The sequence below is a fragment of the Kogia breviceps genome, chromosome 15 (assembly GCF_026419965.1).
Source record: "Kogia breviceps isolate mKogBre1 chromosome 15, mKogBre1 haplotype 1, whole genome shotgun sequence".
NCBI classification, from domain to species: Eukaryota; Metazoa; Chordata; class Mammalia; order Artiodactyla; family Physeteridae; genus Kogia; species Kogia breviceps.
Window position 1 is genome coordinate 63,890,304 of NC_081324.1, and position 20,530 is coordinate 63,910,833.

The 20,530-nt window shown below is 54.0% G+C and overlaps 3 protein-coding genes across 5 annotated transcripts in view; 2 read left to right on the forward strand and 1 right to left on the reverse strand.

Moving 5' to 3' along the window:
* Positions 1 to 2,350, forward strand: LOC136792698 (carbonic anhydrase 15-like). The gene is given in 5 exon segments (XM_067015088.1): positions 1 to 404; positions 1,891 to 2,049; positions 2,136 to 2,170; positions 2,172 to 2,226; positions 2,228 to 2,350. Coding segments are annotated over 5 exon segments (696 nt in total). The 5' UTR covers positions 1 to 80.
* The window catches only part of ZNF74 (zinc finger protein 74), a 27,998-nt gene continuing 9,622 nt past the window's right edge, over positions 2,155 to 20,530 (forward strand). Inside the window, exons 1-3 of one of the 3 annotated variants that reach the window (XM_067015060.1) lie at positions 2,155 to 2,239; positions 2,628 to 2,740; positions 18,832 to 18,917. In XM_067015060.1, coding sequence (XP_066871161.1) covers positions 2,668 to 2,740; positions 18,832 to 18,917 — 159 coding nt within the window. In that variant the 5' untranslated portion in view covers positions 2,155 to 2,239; positions 2,628 to 2,667. Of the gene's footprint in view, positions 2,240 to 2,627; positions 2,741 to 18,095; positions 18,167 to 18,397; positions 18,519 to 18,831; positions 18,918 to 20,530 lie in introns of those variants that run through there. The other 2 variants (XM_067015061.1, XM_059041144.2) reach the window with 2 other exon arrangements.
* On the reverse strand, positions 2,874 to 4,173 carry LOC131742170 (protein FAM246C). The gene is given in 3 exon segments (XM_067015692.1): positions 2,874 to 2,962; positions 3,284 to 3,980; positions 3,982 to 4,173. Coding segments are annotated over 3 exon segments (978 nt in total).

Below are 20,530 nucleotides of genomic sequence, written 5' to 3' on the forward strand. Positions count from 1 at the left end.
GTTGTCATGTGGCCGGGTGCCAGGAGACTTTCCCAGGTCCCTTCCCTGTGGAGCAGCTGCCTACAGGGGCTGTACCTGTGATGGTGTTGCAAACACTATGGCCCGGCCAGGTTTGGGGGGTGGCAGTTGTGACCTGTCAGGTGGGGGCTCTTCCCTGGGTGTGTGGGGGGGAGGGCCACCTTTGTGCACCCCCATGTCTCAGCCCCCCTAGAGACCTAGACCTGTTCCCCCAGGCCCCACCCACTGGAAGGAGATGGCCCCATCCTGTGGGGGCCCAGGCCAGTCCCCCATCAACATCAACCTTCACCGGGTCCATCAGGACCCCACCCTTGGACCCTTCATCTTCCAAGGCTACAACTCAGCACCTCCAGGCCCATGGACCCTGGAGAATGATGGTCATACAGGTCAGCACCCTGGGTCAGGCCACCCCCTCCCACAGACAGGGACAGCAATCCCCTGCACAAGGATCAGGATCCCCACACAGGAGATGAGACACCCTACAGAGACCAAGGACCCCCCCCACAAGGGTCAGGAATCTCTACAGATGGATTAAGAGCTTCTACATAAGAATGGGAATGCCCCCACAGGAATCAAAATCTCCATAAATGGCACAGGAAGCGCCACACACACAGTGGTCGAGACATCCCCCAATGGAGGTCTAGGACCCCCACATAGAGGTGCCAGGAACCCCCTACCAGTAGCAATCAGCCATTGTCCCCAAGGACCAGAAGTCAGGGTGTACCCAGAGGTCAGAACTCCTGGAGTCACCACAACCCCCAACAATCCCATAGCTGAGGTGGATCAGGACCCCCGCCACGGGAGGCTGCCTTCTCCCCTCTGTGCAGGGTCGGGGGTTTCCACTGCAATCTGTGGAGCCCCACCTGGCCGGCCAGCAGAGGGGCCTGGACACCCAGGGTGTCATAATTCCAAAGAGGCCCAGCCAAGGGGCAGACTGGCCTGAGGGGGTATCTTTGCTCACACCTTGTGCCCTAATGGCACGAGGGCAGCTGAGTGGGGGCAAGAGAGGGTGTCATTTGTTCCCTCCCCCTCAGTGCTCCGCACGGACACTTGCCCACAGATCCTGCTGGAGATGCAGGGCGCCAGGCTGCCACCACCAGCCTACTGTGCCCTGCAGCTGCCTTACCACTGGCGGGGGCCCCGGGCGAGCAGGCTCAGAGCACAGCCTGGACAGGCAGCACCGCCCCATGGAGGTGGGCCTGGTCATGGGGAGGGGTGGCGGGAGTGCCCCACGGAGGCCAGGGCCGCCTGGTGGGAGTAGCTGGGTACTTCCCGTAGTCTGTGTCTCCCCAGATGCACGTGGTCCATATGAACACCCGGTACCACAGCATAGGGGAAGCCCGAGGTCACCCTGATGGTCTGGCAGTGCTGGCCGTGCTATTGACAGTGAGGGAGGGGTGTGTGCCTCCTGCCAGGGAGGGGGGCTGCTGTGTGACAGCCTGCTTCCAAGAAAGGCAGTCCATGGGGGTCTGTAGAGAGGGCAGGTGGCCTGTATAATCTTGGGTGGGCATTGGGGCCCCTAGAGGCTTTATAGGATGAACGGGTTCTGTGAGGGGTTGTGGCCAGTGAGAAGTCGTGGACCTGCAGGGTCAGTGGGGGTGGCCCTCCCCCCGGCAAACCCCCTTCACCTCTGTTCCCACTTAGTCTCTCCTACATCCCCCTCAGTGTTCCCCCCTTTTAGACCCCCGCTCGAGCCCCTCTCACTTGGAGCCCCCTTCCCAGGATCAGGACTCTGACAACGCCAACTTTTCGGCCGTCTGTCGGGCCTGAAGAACGTGTCTGCACGCGGTGAGGGGCGCGGTTCCCCGCGGCGGGGGCGGGGCGGCCGGACACAGGGAGGTTGGTTCCAACCCGCTGCCGTCTCTCTCCCAGGGGGCTTCCGTGAACCTGGCGTCCACCTTCCCGCTGGCCTCGCTGCTGCTGGGCGCCTCTGGCCTCTCGCGCTTCTACCGCTACGCGGGGTCGCTGACCTGCGGGCCCGTGATGCTCTGGACGGTCTTCGAGGACACGGTCCCCATCGGGCGCGCGCAGGTACAGCCCCCGCCCCTTCCCCCACCCCCGAGCCGCCCCGCCCTCCCGTGCGCCGCGCCTTGACCGCCTGCGCCCCACACCCTCAGGTGGCCCAGTTCCGGATCGTCGTGGCTCAGGCCGGCCCCCGGCTCCCGCCCCGCGCCGCTCACGGAGAACTTCCGGCCGCAGCAGCCTCTCAGGCATACGCAGGGTTGTAGCTTCCCCCAGCGCCTCGGTCCGTGCGGCAGCCCCCACCCCGGTCCGAGGGCACGGGGCTCTCCTGGGCCTGGGGCTCAGCCTGTGGCTTTGGCAGGGGCCCTAGGATGTAGACACGACCACTTTCCCGCAATAAACGACTCACAGAGTGACCTTGGCCTCCTTTGGCTGGGGGGAGGGGGGCCGCCTGGGCGCACCGCGCCACCCTTCCCGACCCCACCACAGCCAGTCCCAGACCCCATCCAGAACCCCAGACCTCCCCAGATCCCTCTCGGAGAGAAGGCACCCCCACTCCCATCCTACACTTTATGCCTGAATCCCCCGATGAGATAGAAGGAGAAACTCCACCTGCTAAAGCCTAAGATTACTGTTTTATTTTACAGATGAGCTGGCTGACCACCCCAGACACTGTGTGGTTTAGTGATGCCTCCAGCTGCCATTTCCCAGAGGCCAGGAGATGAGAAGCTGCTGGATCCCAGCTCTGCAGCACAGAGTGGTGGGTCCTGGTGACAGGGACAGTGAGTGAAGGGCTGTCTGTACCAGGTGACACTCCGGGAAGGTGGGCTGTGGAGTCTGATGTAGGTTGACACTGGAGAGACACTGCTGTCGGGTGACTGCCTGCGGTGAGGCTACTTAAGGTAAGTGGCCTTCGTGTCACTGTCAAAGCAAAGCTGAGAGTCCAGGGGGCGCTGACCAGATGCGCTGTGTCCAGGCAACGCTATCCAGTAGAGGGTGGGCCCGACTGTCAGGGGACTGAAGCTGGCTAGAGTTAGGCTGCTGTCCAGGGCCCACGGTAGAATGTGCTCGTACATCCGAGTGACACTGTCCTGAGTGAACTTGTGTCCAGGTGACAGTGTCCTAGCAGCCCACGTGTCCCCGGTGTCTGTCACTTGGTGTGTGGGTCACATTCTCCACCCCAGTGCATGGAGGCCCGGCCTCCTCCCTGACACCCTTCAAGAAAATACACTTGCACCCACCTCCCCCAGCCAGAGGAGACCTTGGGCTCTCCCACTGCACTCACTCCCGGAGGCTGACATACCCCTGGCCCGACCCTTACCCCGCCCGGACTCCAGCTCCAGCTGCGCGGAGCCAGCCGCACTCCCCAGCTCCTTCCGATACCAGAGCGCTAGCCGGCGGCGTCGGAGGACCCTTCTCACTCCAAGCCACGCTCCACGAGCCACCTGGCCGGTCCCAGGTAGCAAAGCCCCGCGGCCGGCGACGGGGGGGGGGCGCCAGGCCCTCGCCCCGGGCTCCCTCTCCCTGCGCTTAATCCTCGCCGCCCTGCGGGCCCCGGACAGGGTCTTCTTGAGGTTCTTCCGGGCCGGGGCCCGGCTCGCGCCGCCGTCGGCCGGGCTGTCCGAGGCATTGTCGGTTGGCCTCGCTCCCGCGGCCAGGGCGTTCACGGTGCCCAGCGCCTGCAGCAGGGCCGGGCCTCGGGGAACGCGGGCCTCGCGGGGGACGGGCGGCGGCGGAGGCAGCAGCGCGCGCAGGGCGTCCAGCTCGGCCCGCAGCTCTGCGCGCAGCGCCTCCAACCCCGCGCCCAGCTCGGCGCGCATGGCCGCCAGGCCCTCCTGCAGCTGCCGCTCGCTCACCTCCAGGACTCCCGCCGGGTAGGTGGCCCCGCAGCGCGGCTCGCCGCAGACGGAGCACATGGAACCGCGGCTGCGCGCCTCCTCGGGCTCCCCGGCCCCCGCCGCGGCCCCCGCGCGTTCCACCAGCCGTGGCAGCTGAGAAGGTCCACGCCGCCGCCTCAGCCCGGAGCTGGCACTGCAGGCGCGCCAGGCAGCCTGGGGCGCGAGCTTCGTTGGGGTTCGGCCTGTGGGACTGCGGCCCGGGGTCCGGCCGGCGGCACACCGCGCGCCGCAGCGCCTCGCTGGCACTGTACGCGCTGCGCGCCTGGGCCCACCGGCGCCGGGGCTCTGCCGCCATCGGCGCCGCCGCCGCCTCCACCTCCGCCTCCAGAGCCTGGCCGGGCCGGAGCCCCAGCCCGTAGCCTAGCGACCAATGGGGCCCGGGAGACGCTCCGTGGAGAGGGCCTCCGGGACGGCTGTGGGAACGACCAAGGCCTTGGGGAATCTGGTCTGGGGCCCGCGGAACGCCGGCAGGGCTGAAACCTGGGCAAATGGGGCCCCGGGGAACCGGGGGAACGACGCCAAAGACTTGAGTGTGCAGGACTTGCCCGTGGTGCTGCGCTGTCAGTGGGTCCCAACAAGGGGCTTGAACAGGCTTCTGGGCAGAGGTGATGGGGACATGAAAGCGCCCAACCGCAAGTGGAGAACCGAGCTCACATACTCTGCTCAAAGCCACAGTCCCCATCACAGTCAGGGGAAGGCAGGTGTGGTCACGGCCTGAAGCGCTCCTCACTGGCTGGGGCCACCTCCTCCCATACCACAGTCCAGGCTGCTATCTCTGCACTGCTTCCCTACAGCCCACACACAACATGCACTTCTGCCCCTGAATTCAAGATCCCCATTGCTCTCTGCTGGGCCCCTGCCTTCAGGAGGCTGCTGGAGGTCCAGCCCATCCCTCACTGCTGTCTGTGCGCTGGCCCTGTCCTCTTCCTCCTCTAACCCAGTGACCGTCTTCACCCCCTAAGCTTTTGCCTAGGCTGTTTGTCTGGCCTGGAATGTTCCCCCTGCTCCCCCTCGCCTGGCTCCTCCCACTCATCCCACTTTTCCAGGGCAGCCTTCCACGACCATCTCACCCCCTACCAGGGAACTCAGGCCCCTCCCCCACAGCACCCTCACAATCATGATTAAATGGCTCTGTTCTCTGTCCACCTCCATCCACAGTAGGATCCCGAGTACAGGCCTAGTGGTGCTGAGCAGGCTGGATGTTGGATGAAGTCCTTTGGTGAATGAATCGGGCTGAGAGTCCCGGGTGGGGCCACCCCACCCCTGGCCAGCTGTGCACCTCCTTTGCCTGGCATTCAAAGCCCTCACGGCCATTCCTGCTGGCTTTCCCGTCCCTCCCACCTTACCACTGCACCCATTTATTCTCACCCTGGTGCCTTGGCAAACGCACTGCTGTCCGTGCCCATCAGAGGGCCGTGGGCAGTGTGCTGTGGGCCTCTCTGGAAGGCAGTATCCCCTGCCAACATGTGCTCACAGCACCCAAGGGGCTAGTTAGGACTCTGGATGCCCTGGGACCTCCCCAGCAAATTGTGGGGAAGGAGGGCCTGGCGTGGATCCAGGCTGGGCTGGGAGGGGAGATGGCAAGACAGCCACTGGAGCCTGTGTCCCCAGGGCCCACCGGGGCCTACCCTCTCTGCAACACTGTGCCCATGTGTGCGTGTGTGTGTGAGATTGGGGGTGTCGTCGACCCTTTTCTTGGGCAGCCTTGGCCCCAGGCCACTGTGAAGAGGCCTGGATCCCCTCCGTTCATTCATTCACTGGAGGCTGTCACTCTGGAAGGTGCAGGGAGAGGGGAGAATTTGGTGCTCTGTCAACCCCTCTGACCCTCCATTCCTGCTGAGTCACCTGGCTGCTCAGGACCTCCAGCCTGTGGCTCTGCTGCTCCCTAGAGCCTTGTTAACCATACCCGCCACCACCCTCCCCTCCATAATTAAAGTATGACTGACACAAGAGCCCTGCATTCCTCTCCAGGCCTGCTGGAGCCTGGCTGTGTGACCTGAGGGCTCTGCCCTCTCTGAGCCTTACCTGTGAAATGCAGGAGGTCCTCAGGTCCCCAGGAGGGGACGGCAGGGAGGCCAAGAGGGTGGGAGCGGGTGTGGGAGGGAGTCCAGATTTGCCGACCAGCAGTTAGGGTTGTGAGAGCCAGGAGGGCCTAGAGTGGGCTGCCCAGGCAGCCTGGGCCTGGGGAAGACAGAGGCCGAAGGAGGGGGTGTGATAGGAACAAAGACAGACTGGGACTGGAGGCCCTGAGGACCCCATGGGTACTGAGGGGAGTTGCGGATGTATTGGTTGGGGCAAACAGGCAGGGGTGGTCAGCACGATTCTGATCCCCAGAGGTCAAATTCAGTCCGGATCAGGAAGCAAGTTGTGGTGACCCTGGCCCCATGTTCATCAGTGGAGAGGCCAGGGCGCAGGTGAGGCCTGCGGTGCGGAGCCAGGTTGGAGTGCCCTGGCCGGAGCTGGCTGGTCAGAGCCAAGTGGCTGTTGTCCCTTCAGGGGACAGAGCTGCTGGGTGGGGGGCTGCACACAGACCTGCTTTCCAGGTCCTTTCGGAAGCTCCTCACAGCCCTGAAGCCAGCCTGCCAGGGGGCTCCCTGCATGGCGATGCTGACAGGCCCAGCTCCTCCCCAATCCTGTCCCTCTCTGTGTGCCAGGGGTCAGGCCAGCCCTCCCACCAGGCAAGGTGGGTGAGTAGCTGCTCATTAACTCAGGGAGGAGAGACCGCCCTGGGCTCAGCCTCTGCCCAGAGAAGGGGGTGGTCACCCTTGCAGTCTGTTGCAATTAAACCCTGGCAGCCACCTAGGAGGGAGGTTTTCTTTCCCAGAGCCTGAGGGCAGTCGGGAGCCAAGAGGGCATTGCATGCTGGAGGAGCTCTGGTGGCCTTGGTGGGGGGTGTAGGGAGCAGCCGTGTGACTGTAGCCTCATAGTCCTCAGGGGAGCATCTGGTAATGCAGGTCCCCAGGTCCCCAACCGCACGAGGTAGAGGGGGTGTGGGTGCTGAGGGCACAGAGGTCTTTGTCTTCTGCAGTTGAAGGCCCACCAGGTTCTTGGCAAAGTGGGGGACGTGGCGAGGCAGGTGGCGGTCCTGAAGCCGGCGGGATCTGAGGGCCTGTGTTGGTGGGGGCACACCAGGCAAGGGCCCAAGGAGGACAGGACCTCTGTGCAGGCCACCCACTGGGTGGGATGGGGGTTAGTTTTGGAGCTGGTCCTGGAAGGGGTGGTGTGGCCTGGGGCTCTAGGGTAGGGGCTGTGCTCTCCATCTGGCCAGACTGGCTGGGCCTTTGGAGGGTGAGCAAGCCTTCTTGGCAGGGGCCTGGACCACGGGCCCTGGGCTCTAGGGAAGGGAAGGCTATGATGCCCTTCAGCCCCCAGAGTGCAGGCCACATTGTGGGACCTCGGTGGACTAAGCCAGCAGGTCTGGCTCAAGCCATTGCTCAGCACAGTTCTGGGCAGCTTCATCCTGCCTCTCGGGCCACTGGTGGTCCCTGTGGCCTCGCCTGTCTCTCCCCACCCCACCCCCACCCCTGTCAGAGCCCAGGACGAGTCTCTGCTGGCCAGGAGATAGTGAGGGTGCAGAAGCGACAGAGGCGGGAGGGCGTGCAGCGGCCAGGGGAGGCCTGAGGCCTAAGGTCCCTCCTTTAAAGACAGGGTCAGAGAGGGGAAGTGACTTACTCTGGATACTAGTGCTGGAACGGGGCTTCCTGTGGGTGCTGGACTCGGGCACACCTTGCCCCTGAACACCCCCTGCCCACAAGGCCTGGAACTGTGCCATGGCCTCCTGGTGGCTCTAGCTGCCCAGGTGTTCCCTGGGAACTGTTCTGGGTCAGGTGGCTCTGTGGGGGGCAACTCATTACCCGGTATTGACCTCGCCTGACCTCAGTAATGAATTCATTACCTGGTAATGGCTTTGTTTGCCTGGTCCTGGCATCAGCAGCCTGGAGTAGCTCTGACCAGTCTGGGCTGGGCCCCTGGCCCCCCAGCCTGCCCCAGGTGGGCATCAGGCATGCCAGCATCTGTGTGTGCCCTGAGGGCCCAGCCTCGGCTCTCAATGGGACAAGCTCCCCAACCTTGGGCAGCTGAGGCCAGTCACCACTCTGTGCATCGCCCTTCCACCCACAGATGGGGCAGAGCGGGGAGGGCCACCTCAGATGGGCATGCTGCCCATGCAGGGGTCCTCGGGGTCCCCCTTCTCTTGCCAGCTGAGCCAGGGTCTCCATTCGACTGGCCCCTGGGATGGACCTCGTCTCATCATTCCTGGTGAACGGGGCTGGGCCCCATCAGGAGCTCCTCCACCTCCCTGTGGCCAAAGGTCACCTCTCTGTCCTCATCTTTGATCTCTTAGCAGCACTGACAGAGCTGGCTGTGCCCTTCCACTCACACACTCCTGGCCACCCCAGACCCTGGCTCTTCTTGCTGCTGCACTGGCCCACAGACAGAGCCACCATACCCCCACCAGCCTCACTTCTCCAGTCCTTGGCTTTGGCCCTGACCTTCTCAGGCAAGCCTGTTAAACCTACGTCTGGGGACTTCCCTGGTGGCGCAGTGGTTAAGAATCCACCTGGCAACACAGGGGACACGGGTTTGATCCCTGGTCTGGGAAGATCCCACATGCGGCGGAGCAGCTAAGCCCATGTGCTACAGCTACTCAGCTCTAGAGCCCGTGAGCCACAATTACTGAGCCCGTGTGCCACAACTACTGAAGCCTGCACGCCTAGAGCCCATGCTCCGCAACGAGAAGCCACCGCAATGAGAAGTACACACACCACAACAAAGAGTAGCCCCCCGCTCACTGCAACTAGAGAAAGCTGGTGCAGCAACATGGACCCAATGCAGCCATAAATAAATAAATAAATAAATAAATAAATAAATGTTCCTGTGACGGAGGAGTCAAGATGGCAGTGTGGGAAAATGCAGAGTTAGTGTCTCCCCACAACTAGGGCACCTGCCGGGCACTGGTGGGGGACTCTGACCCCCAAGGAGACGGGAGGAACCCCAAAGTAAACCGGTAGGACGTAAGTGGAGGCCAGGCAAAATCAGCACCCCTGAGGCTGGAGAGATCAGGAGAGGCAGGAGGGGAGGGGCCCTGAGGGAGGAGCAGGAGAGGAGTGGAGGGGGTTAACCCCACCCATTTGGGCATGGGGAGCCTGCTGAGCTCCCAGACTGGTCCCCTGCCCTCCAAGCCCCCTCCAGGCTGCGTGAGTCCTTGGGGGCATAGGAGGGAGGCCAGGGAGATCAGGAGAGGCAGGCGGGAGGGGCCCTGCAGGAGGAGCAGGAGAGGAGTGGAGGGTGATTGCCCTGCCCACTTGAGTCCAGGAAGCCTGCTGGGCTCCCAGGTGAGGTCCCCTGCTCTCTGAGACCTAGGTGGGGGGCACCCTGGGCCCCTTCTGTTCCTTGAGCCTAAGTCCCACCCCCCACAGCCTCCAGAGCCTTTTCCAGCCTTGTGAGTACTGAGCATTGGCCCTGCCCACCGCCCAAACCTCACCCTTGCTTAGGCCCCGCTCTGCACATCCAAGGCCTTTCCTCACCCCCCCACCCACTTTTTTTTTTCCTTTCCCTCCTCCTCTTTTTTACTACTGTGGTACTGATGTACCTTCCAGTTGTTGATTCATCTGTTTTTTAATTTTTACATTCTTTCTAACATATCTGTTAGTTTCCTAGTCTAATTTTATTTTTTACTTCGTTATTTTTGTTTTTTTTGCTACCCCATGGGGCTTGCAGAATCTTGATTCACGAGCCCAGGGTTGGGGGATGCTCCTGCAGTAGGAGATCTGAATCCAAACCATTGGACTAACAGAGAACCTCAGACCCCAGGAAATATTCATTTGAGTGAGGTCTCACAGGGTTCCTCATCTCAGCACCAAGATCCAGCTCTACGCAATAGCCTACAAACTCCAGTGTTGGAAGCCTCAGGCCAAACAACCAATAAGACAGGAACACAATCCCACTCATTAAAAGAAAAAAATGAGATGGCAAAAAAATGTGTCACAGATGAAGGAGCAAGATAAAAACCTACAAGATCAAATAAATGAAGAGGAAATAGGCAATCCACCTGAAAAAGAATTCAGAGTAATGATAGTAAAGATGATCCAGAATCTCAGAAATAGAATGGAAACCCAGATTGAGAAAATACAAGAAATGTTTACCAAAGATCTAGAAGAACTAAAGGACAAACAAACAGAGATGAACAACACAATAACTGAAATGAAAAATACACTAGACGGAATCAATAACAGAATAATGGAGGCAGAAGAACGAATAAGTGAGCTGGAAGACAAAATGGTGGAAATAACTGCTGAGAAACAGAATAAAGAAAAAAGAATGAAAAGAATTGAAGACAATCTCAGAGACGTCTGGGACAACACTAAATGTACCAACATTCGAATTATCAGGTTCCCAGAAGAAGAAGAGAAAAAGAAAGGGTCTGAGAAAATACTTGAAGAGATTACAGTGGAAAACTTCCCTAACATGGCAAAGGAAATAGTCACCCATGTCCAGGAAGCACAGAGAGTCCCATACAGGATAAATCCTAGGAAAAACACACCAGGACACATTAATCAAACTAATAAAAATTAAATTCAAAGAAAAAATACTAAAAGCAGCAAGAGAAAAATAACAAACAAAGGAATCCCCATAAGGTTATCGGCTGATTTTTCAGTGGAAACTCTGCAGGCCAGAAGGGAGTAGCAGGGTATACTTAAAGTGATGAAAGAGAAAAATCTACAACCAAGATTACTCTACCCAGCAAGGATCTCATTCAGATTCAATGGAGAAGTCAAAAGCTTTTCAGACAAACAAAAACTAAGAGAATTCAGCACCACCAAACCAGCTTTACAACAAATGCTAAAGGAACTTCTCTAAGCAGGAAACACAAGAGAAGAAGAAGACCCACAAGAACAAACCCAAAACAATAAAGAAAATGGTAATAGGAACATAGATGTTGATAATAACCTTGAATGTAAATGGGTTGAATGCCCCAACCAAAAGACACAGACTGGCTGAATGGATACAAAAACAAGACCCATATATATGCTGTCTACAAGAGACCCACTTCAGACCTAGGGACACATACAGACTGAAAGTGAAGGGATGGAAAAAGATATTCCACACAAATGGAAGTCAAAAGAAAGCTGGAGTAGCAATACTCATATCAAATAAAATAGACTTTAAAATAAAGAATGTTAAAAGAGATAAGAAGGGACACTACATAATGATAAAAGGATCAATCCAAGAGGAAGATATAACAATTATAAATGTTTATGCAGCCAACATAGGAGCACCCCAATACGTAAGGCAAATGCTAACAGCCATGACAGGAGAAATCAACAGTAACACAGTAATAGCAGGGGACTTTAACACCCCACTTACACCAATGGACAGATCATCCAAACAGAAAATAAATAAGGAAACACAAGCTTTAAATGACACAACAGACCAGATAGATCTAATTGATATTTATAGAACATTCCACCCAAATGTAGCAGAATACACTTTCCTCTCAATTGCACATGGAACATTCTCCAAGATAGATCATATCTTGGGTCATGAATTAAGCCTTGGAAAATTTAAGAAAATTGAACTCATATCAAGCATCTTTTGTGACCACAATGCTATGAGATTGGAAATCAATTACAGGAAAAAAAACTGTAAAAAACACAAATACATGGAGGCTAAGCAGTGTGCTACTAAATAATCAAGAGATCACTGAAGAAATCAAAGAAGAAATTTTAAAAATACATAGAAACAGGGCTTCCCTGGTGGCGCAGTGGTTGAGAGTCCACCTGCCATTGCAGGGGACACAGGTTCGTGCCCCAGTCCGGGAAGATCCCACATGCTGTGGAGCGGCTGGGCCTGTGAGCCATGGCCGCTGGGCCTGCGCGTCCGGAGCCTGTGCTCCACAACGGGAGAGGCCATAACAGTGAGAGGCCCGTGTACTGCAAAAAAAATAAATAAATACATAGAAACAAATGACAACAAAAACACAGTGACCCAAAACCTATGGGACACAGCAAAAGCAGTTCTAAGAGGGAAGTATATAACAATTCAATCTCACCTCAAGAAACAAGAAAAGTCTCAGGGCTTCCCTGGTGGTGCAGTGGTTAAGAATTCGCCTGCCAATGTAGGGGACACAGGTTCGAGCCCTGGCCCAGGAAGATCCCACATGCTGCAGAGCAACTAAGCCCATGCACCACAACTACTGAGCCTGCGCTCTAGAGCCTGTGAGCCACAACTACTGAAGCCCACATGTCTAGAGCCTGTGCTCTGCAACAAGAGGAGCCACTGCAGTGAGAAGCCCGTGCACTGCACCAAAGAGTAGCCCCTGCCCACTGCAACTAGAGAAAGCCGCGCACAGCAATGAAGAACTAAAGCAGCCAAAAATAAATAAATTAAATAAATAAATTCTTTTAAAAAAGAAGAAAAATCTTAAATAAGCAATCTGACCAGGCTTCCCTGCTGGTGCAGTGGTTGGGAATCTGCCTGCCAATGCAGGGGACACGGGTTTGAGCCCTGGTCTGGAAAGAACCCACATGCCGCGGAGCAACTAAGCCCAGGAGCCACAACTACTGAGCCTGCACGTCTGGAGCCTGTGCTCCGCAACAGGAGAGGCCGCAACAGTGAGAGGCCTGCGCACTGTGATGAAGAGTGGCCCTTGCTTGCCGCAACTGGAGAAAGCCCTCGCACAGAAACGAAGACCCAACACAGCCAAAAATAAATAAATAAATAAATTTATTATTTTTAAAAAACAAAAACAATCTAACCCTACACTTAAAACAACTAGAGAAAGAAGAACAAAGAAAACCCAAAGTCAGTAGAAGGAAAGAAATCATAAATATCAGAGCAGAAATAAATGAAATAGAAATGAAGAAAACAAGAGCAAAGAGCAATAAAAGTAAAAGCTGGTTCTTTGAGAAGATAAACAAAATTGATAAACCCTTATCTAGACTCATCAGGAAAAAAAGGGAGAGGACACAAATCAATCAGAGGGGGGACTTCCCTGGTGGCACAGTGGTTAAGAATCTGCCTGCCAATGCAGGGGACACAGGTTCGAGCCCTGGTCTGGGAAGATCCCACATGCCGCGGAGCAACTAAGCCCATGCTCCACAGCTACTGAGCCTGTGCTCTAGAGCCTGCGAGCCACAACTACTGAAGCCCATGCACCTAGAGCCCATGCTCTGCAGCAAAAGAAGTCACTGCAATGAGAAGCCTGTGCACCGCAATGAAGAGTAGCCCCAACTCACCACAACTAGGGAGAAAGCCCGCATGCAGGAACGAAGACACAATGCAGCCAAAAATAAATTAATTAATTAAAAAAATAATAATAAATAAATAAAGTTAGAAATGAAAAAGGAGAAATCACAACTGACACTGCAGAAATACAAAGGATTATAAGAGACTACTACAAACAGCTATATGCCAATAAAATGGACAGCCACGAAGAAATGGACAAATTCTTGGAAAGGTACAATTTTCCAAGACTGAACCAGGAAGAATTAGAAAATATAAACAGACCTATCACAAGTAATGAACTGAAACCATAATTTAAAATTTTCCAACAGGGACTTCCCTGGTGGCGCAGTGGTTGAGTCCGCCTGCCAATGCAGGGGACACGGGTTCGAGCCCTCATCCGGGAAGATCCCATATGCCGCAGAGCAGCTGAGCCCGTGCGCCACAACTGCTGAGCCTGCACTCTAGAGTCCGAGAGCCACAACTACTGAAGCCTGCGCCCCTAGAGCCCATGCTCTGCAGCAAGAGAAGCCGCCACAATGAGAAGCCCGTGCATAGCAACGAAGACCCAACACAGACAAATAAATAAATAATTTTTTTTTTTTTTTAAATCTTCCAACAAACAAAAGTCCAGGACCAGATGGCTTCACAGGCGAATTCTATCAAACATTTAGAGAAGAGCTAACACAGATCCTTCTCAAACTCTTCCAAAAATTTGCAGAGGGAGAAACACTCCCAAATTCATTCTATGAAGGCACCATCACCCTGATACCAAAACCAGAAAAAGATATCACAAAAAAAGAAAATTATAGACCAATATCACTGATGAACATAGATGCAGAAATCCTGAACAAAATACTAGCAAACAGAATCCAACAGCACATTAAAAGGATCATACACCATGATCAAGTGGGATTTATCCCAGGGATGCAAGGATTCTTCAATATACGAAAATCCGTCAATGTGATACACCACATTAACAAATTAAGGAATAAAAACCATATGATCATCTCAGCAGATGCAGAAAAAGCTTTTGACAAAATTCAACACTGATTTATGATAAAAACTCCAGAAAATGGGCATAAAGGGAACCTACCTCAACATAATAAAGACCATATATGGCAAACCCACAGCGAGCATCATACTCAGTGGTGAAAAATTGAAAGCATTTCCACTAGGATCAGGAACCAGACAAGGATGTCCACTCTCACCACTCTTATTCAACATAGTTTTGGAAGTCCTAGCCACAGCAATCAGACAATAAAAAGAAATAAAAGGAATACATATTGGAAAAGAAGAAGTCAAACTGTCACTATTTGCCGATGACACGATACTCTACATAGAAAATCCTAACCATGCCACCAGAAAACTACTAGAACTAATCAATGAATTTGGTAAGGTTGTGGGATACAAAATTAATGCACAGAAATCTCTGGCATTCCTATACACCAACAACAAAAAGTCAGAAAGAGAAATTAAGGAAACACCCCCATTTACCACTGCAACAAAAAGAATAAAATACCTAGGAATAAACCTAAGGAGGCGAAAGACTTGTACTCAGAAAACTATAAAACACTGATGAAAGAAATCAAAGATGACATAAACAGACAGAAAAATATACTGTGTTCTTGGATTGGAAGAATCAATATTGTGAAAATGATTATACTACCCAAAGCAATGTACAGATTCTGTGCAATCCCTATCAAACTACCAATGGCATTCTTCACAGAATTAGAACAAAAAATCTTACAATTCGTATGGAAACACAAAAGACCCCGAATAGCCAAAGGAATCTTGAGAAAGAAAAACAGAGTTGGTGGGATCAGGCTCCCTGACTTCAGGCTATACCACAAAGCTACAGTAATCAAGTCAGTATGGTACTGGCACAAAAACAGAAATATAGATCAATGGTACAGGATAGAATGCCCAGAGATAAACCCACTCACATATGGGCACCTAATTTATGACAAAGGAGGCAAGAACATACAATGGAGAAAAAACAGCCTCTTCAATAAATGGTGCTGGGAAAACTGGACAGCTACATGTAAAGGAATGAAATTAGAACACTGTCTAACACCATACATAAAAATAAACTCCAAATGGATTAAAGACTTAAATGTAAGATCAGACACTATAAAACTTTTAGAGGAAAACATAGGAAAAACAGTCTTTGACATAAACCACAGCAAGATCTTTTTTGACCCACGTCCTAGAGTAACAGAAATAAAAACAAAAGTAAACAAATGGGACTTGCTTAACTAAACTTAAAAGCTTTTGCACAGCAAAGGAAACCATAAACAAGACAATAAGACAACCCTCAGAATGGGAGAAAATATTTGCAAATGAAACAACGGACAAAGGATTAATCTCCAAAATATACAAATAGCTCATGGAGCTCAATATCAAAAACACAAACAATCCAGTTAAAAAATGGCAGAATACCTAAACAGACATTTCAGCAAGGAAGAAATACAGATGGCCAAGAGGCACATGAAAAGATGCTCAACATCACTAATTATTAGAGAAATGCAAATCAAAGCTACAATGAGGTATCACCTCACACAGGTCAGAATGGCCATTATCAAAAAAGCTAGAAACATTAAATGCTGGAAAGGGTGTGGTGAAAAAGGAATCCTCCTACACTGTTGGTGGGAATGTAAATTGATACAACCACTATGGAAAACAGTATGGAGGTTCCTTAAAAAACTAAAAATAGAACTACTATATGACCCAGCATTCCCACTGCAGGGTATATACCCTGAGAAAACCATAATTCAAAAAGAGACATGCACCACAATGTTCATTGCAGCACTATTTACAATAGCCAGGACATAGAACCAACCTAGATGTCCATCGACAGATGAATGGATAAAGAAGACGTGGTATATATATATACAATGGAATATTGCTCAGCTATAAAAAGAAAGGAAATTGAGTTATTTGTAGTGGGGTAGGTGGACCTAGAGTCTGTCATACAGAGTGAAGTAAGTCAGAAAGAGGAAAACAAATACCGTATGCTAATGCGTATATATGGAATCTAAAATAAAAAAAAAATAGTACTGATGAACCTAGTTGCAGGGCAGGAATAAAGAGGTAGACATAGAGAATGGACTTGATGACATGGGGTGGGAAGGCAAAGCTGGGGCGAAGTGAGAGTAGCATCGACTTTTATACACTACCAAGTGTAAAACAGTTGGCTGGTGGGAAGCAGCAGCATAGCACAGGGAGATTGGCTCGGTGCTTTGCGATGACCTAGAGGAGTGGAATAGGGAGGATGGGAGGGAGGCTCAAGAGGGAGGGGATATGGGGACATGTGTATGCATATGACTGATTAGCCTTGTTGTGCAACAGAAACTAACACGGTATCGTGAAGCAATTATACTCCAATAAAGATCTATTTTTTTTAAAGTGCCTTTAAAAAAAAAAAAAAGTACGTCTGATCAGAACCCCCTCTGCCCTCACCCTCCAACCCAAGGGCTCCTCCCCACTCCCTGCAGAGCCTGGGCTCTGGGCCTGCCCCCAGGGACACACCCCCTCCTGCCCACCATGCCAACAGCTTCCTGCCTCGGGGCCAGTGTGTGTCCTGCTCCTTGATCCTCAGGTCACAGATACCACCGCCACCACCACTCCGCCTCGCCCCTGGCCCCCAAGAAGGTGTAAAGGGGAAAACTCAGTGTGTTCCTTCCTGTGTAGGAAAAAACCCAGTTGTTCCCGACTTGTCTTTCTTCCCTGTGTTTTCCCTTCCCTTCACAGACAACACCTCACTTCTGATGCTTCTGGTCACCAAATGCGTGGAGGATTTTCCCCATAACAAGCAAGTTTCCGACCCCAGTAGGGTGTCTAAGGATTCGACTGGATTCTGACACTGTCTACCCCAGGGTGGCATCACACCCCACAGGTTAAGGGCTCAGGCCCACAAGAACGTCCCCCCCGCCACGTCCCCGACCCCCTTCAGAAGCCTGGGTTTCTGACCAGATCAGAAGTTCCCACGACCCTCTCCTCAGGATCGATTAACTTCTCAATTTTGAAAAGCGAGGGTCTTAGTGTAAGGCCCCTGGATGCCACGGCCCCTCCTGCCCTAGACTGCACAGGGCACTCGCTCCCTTCTTCGAGCTGGACAGCCGCTCAGTACCTGCCACCTTGGCCTTGGGTCCCCACCCAGCAAGGCCTGGGAGTGAGCAGCCACCCTTTCCGGCCCTGTGGCGTCCCCACCCTCGTCCTTGTTTCTGTGCCCATAGCACCCGGGCCTCACCATGGAGGTTCCCAGCCAAGCCCAGTAGGGGGTCTCACCCTCCCAGAACTCTGGGACCCTCAGGGTGGCCGCCTCTCTACCCAGGATGGGGAGGCTGGGGAGTCTACAGACCCTTCCCCCCAAACCCCACCCTCACTCTACCCCACCCCATTCCCCCTCTGTCAGAAGAAAGGCCCAGGGGCCGAGTGCAGGAGCTGGGCCTTCTTGAGGGCCCCTTCCTTCCAGTTCTGGGTGGTCCCGAGCAAAGGAAGCCATCTTCCCAGCAAAGAGAAATGGACCTACTCCCATACCTGGGGATGGGGCAACTGGTAGGTCAAGTGTCAGGACCCAGCAGGTGCCCATGGAGCCCTGTCCATCTCACACATAGGTCACTCACCCTCAATGTTCCACACTTACCCAGCCTAAACTCTCTACAGTCACCCACCAGGCGTGTGACCAAACTCACCACACACCTCACACACCACACACACCACACATACCACACACATCACACACATCACACCACCCACACACACCACACACATCACACACGCACCCCGAGATGCAAGCGCTTTCCACAGCAATGGGGGAGAAGGGGCGGGGCCAGAGCGCAGGGTCCCTGGCCCCTTAACTACACTTCCCAGAAGACTGTGCTACACGCTCGTCCGTGCTAGACGTCAGAGCGGCTCCGGCCCCGATGCCCTCTGGGAAATGCAGTCCACCCCTTCGCGGCGCAAAGCGTCCCGGGAGTTGTAGTGCCCGTCCGGTCTGCGCAGGCGCACGTTTCGCGACTGCCGCCGGGAGCTCTTTTGTGGCAGCCGCCGTCCTGTGTGAGGTGGGTCAGCTCGGCCACGCGTCCGGCCGGCTGTCGGTTCGTCAGCCCGTCAGCCCCAGGCCTGTGTGCCACCTCCGCGACTCCCAGCGCCGGGCGGCAGAGCCCGAGGCCTGGCCGGCCCGCGCGGGCCCTGACAACGTCAGTGACGGGCTGGTGGGGTGAGCGATGGTGCGAGAGCACAGCCCGGGGCGCGGGGCGCCTGCGGAGCCCGCCTGACCCTGACCCGGGGCGCGGGCCGGCCCCGCGGGGCTGCGCGAGTGTTCTGAGCCCCGGGAGGTGGACCCGACCCGCCCCCGCCCGGGGCGGCCGCTGAAGGAGGGTGCCATGGAGGCCCCGGAGACCCGGGAGGCAGGTACGGTTGGCTCGTCAAGCCGTGGGCCTGAGGATTTGCACGGAGAGGGCGGGCTGGGTTCCCAGAAGCGCCCCGGATTCAGGCCTCCTCCTCTTCACCGTGGGCACCCCGGGGATAATGGGGACGGGAATGGCGGCGCTTTTCCTCCGTAACGGGAGTGACCCACACACTGAGTAGCAAAAGTAGCTCCGATGCCCTATCAGGTTGTGCCGAAGTTGGGGCTCCCTTCCTGCCTCCCCTTCATTCTCCCCGTGCTGGGGGTGCCTGGTGGCTGTGGACAGAGCAGCCCTCTTGACGCATTTTTCCTTTCCAGCTCCGTCCTCTCAAGACCCTGCTCTTCCCCTCAAAGAGATTCCAGAAGATAAATTGGGTCAGAGTCTCCTGGAAGGCAGGTCCGAGGTGAGTGGCTGTCTTTTCTTTTTTGAACATTTCGTTGTTTATGTGGAGGGTTGGCACCTTCCTTCGGCCGCCCAGAATCTTAAGTCATCCAAAGACCCACACCACCACCACCACCACCCCGCCACCTGGGGGCCTGCTCTCCAGTCCTCAGGAAGCTCTGCGCGTGGAAACAGGTCCAGGTGACGCCGGGGTGTGCCATCAACATGAGTGGACTTTCCAGCCTGATTCAGTCCACCCATGCATCCTAATGACCTCGTTTACCTTAATTACCTCTTGTCTTCAAATATAGTCACATTCTAAGGTATTGGAGTTTGTTGCCGAGGACTGTGCTGTGTGCCCAGCACTTTGCTGGGAGCTCTGATGAGTGGTTCGAGTGGTTCCACCCAAGCAAGTAGGTAACAGCTCACGTGAGATCACTTCACTCATCTCCACACTCAGGCCCATGGGATGTTTGTGGCAGTTGATCCTTGTTTGGGGGAGTTTTCCGGGATGGAATTAGGTAGGAGGATGTGGAACAGCTGATGGAAGGGCTGCATTGCAGTGCTGGGGTCAGAGTGATGGTAGGGGGTGCGTCCCTGTGTGCTTTTCCTCTGTACCCAGCTCCTGACATGGGGCCTTCATGGAAAAACTTGGAGTTTTAGAGGATCTGTGGGCTCGACAGGGAATTGGCCCTGGGGCCACTTCTGCAGCTGGGAGAGGTGCAAATCCCTCCTTTTACAGATTTTGGGTTTTGCTTCTCATTTTGTTCCACCACCTAAACTACCCCCACTCATCACAGTGTTTAGAAAGGTGCACTTGATAAAGACAGTGTGAGGTGGTGAAAGGTCAGGAGGGTTGAGAATCCTTTGATTTTTTTAGGATTTGGCAATTCTGTTAACTTACCACTTGAAAAGTAGAAATGACTGTAAAACATGTATGATGAGATATGCCCAGCTTCTGTAATGTTAGAATGTTCTGTAGTTCTTATAAGACACTTGGGAGACAAGACAAGCACATGCAATACATGATCCTTGATGGGTTATAGATCCAAAAATTCTGTCAAAGGCATTTAGAAAGATTGAGAAAACTTGAAAATGTATCTTAGATCATGTTGTATGAATATTTAATTTCGTGGGTGTGAAGATGGCATTGTGATTGTGTCAGAGAACATCCTTTGGAGATACAGGCTGAAGAATGTAAAGTGAGGTGTTCTGATGTCTGCAACTTACCTTGAAAAGGTTCTGGAAAGAGTGGTGTCTGTGTGAGAGTGACCACCTTGGGAGGTACTCCCCTTCTTGTGCACAGATATTATTTTTGAAATACCAGCTTCTCAGGTCTTTGAGTAACTGGTCCACTCTCCAAAGTACTCTCCTCTCCCAGCAGTCTCAAACCTGCTCTGCTGGGACATCCCCCGTGATCTGTTCTGACTCCTCCGCTAGTTTTATTTCCACATCTGCCTTTTTTTTTTTAATAAATTGATTTATTTAATTAATTAATTTATTTATTTTTGGCTGTGTTGGGCCTTCGTTGCTGTGCACAGGTTTTTCTCTGGTTGTGGCAAGTGGGGGCTACTCTTTGTTGCGGTGCACGGGCTTCTCATTGCAGTGGCTTCTCTTGTTGCGGAGCACGGGCTC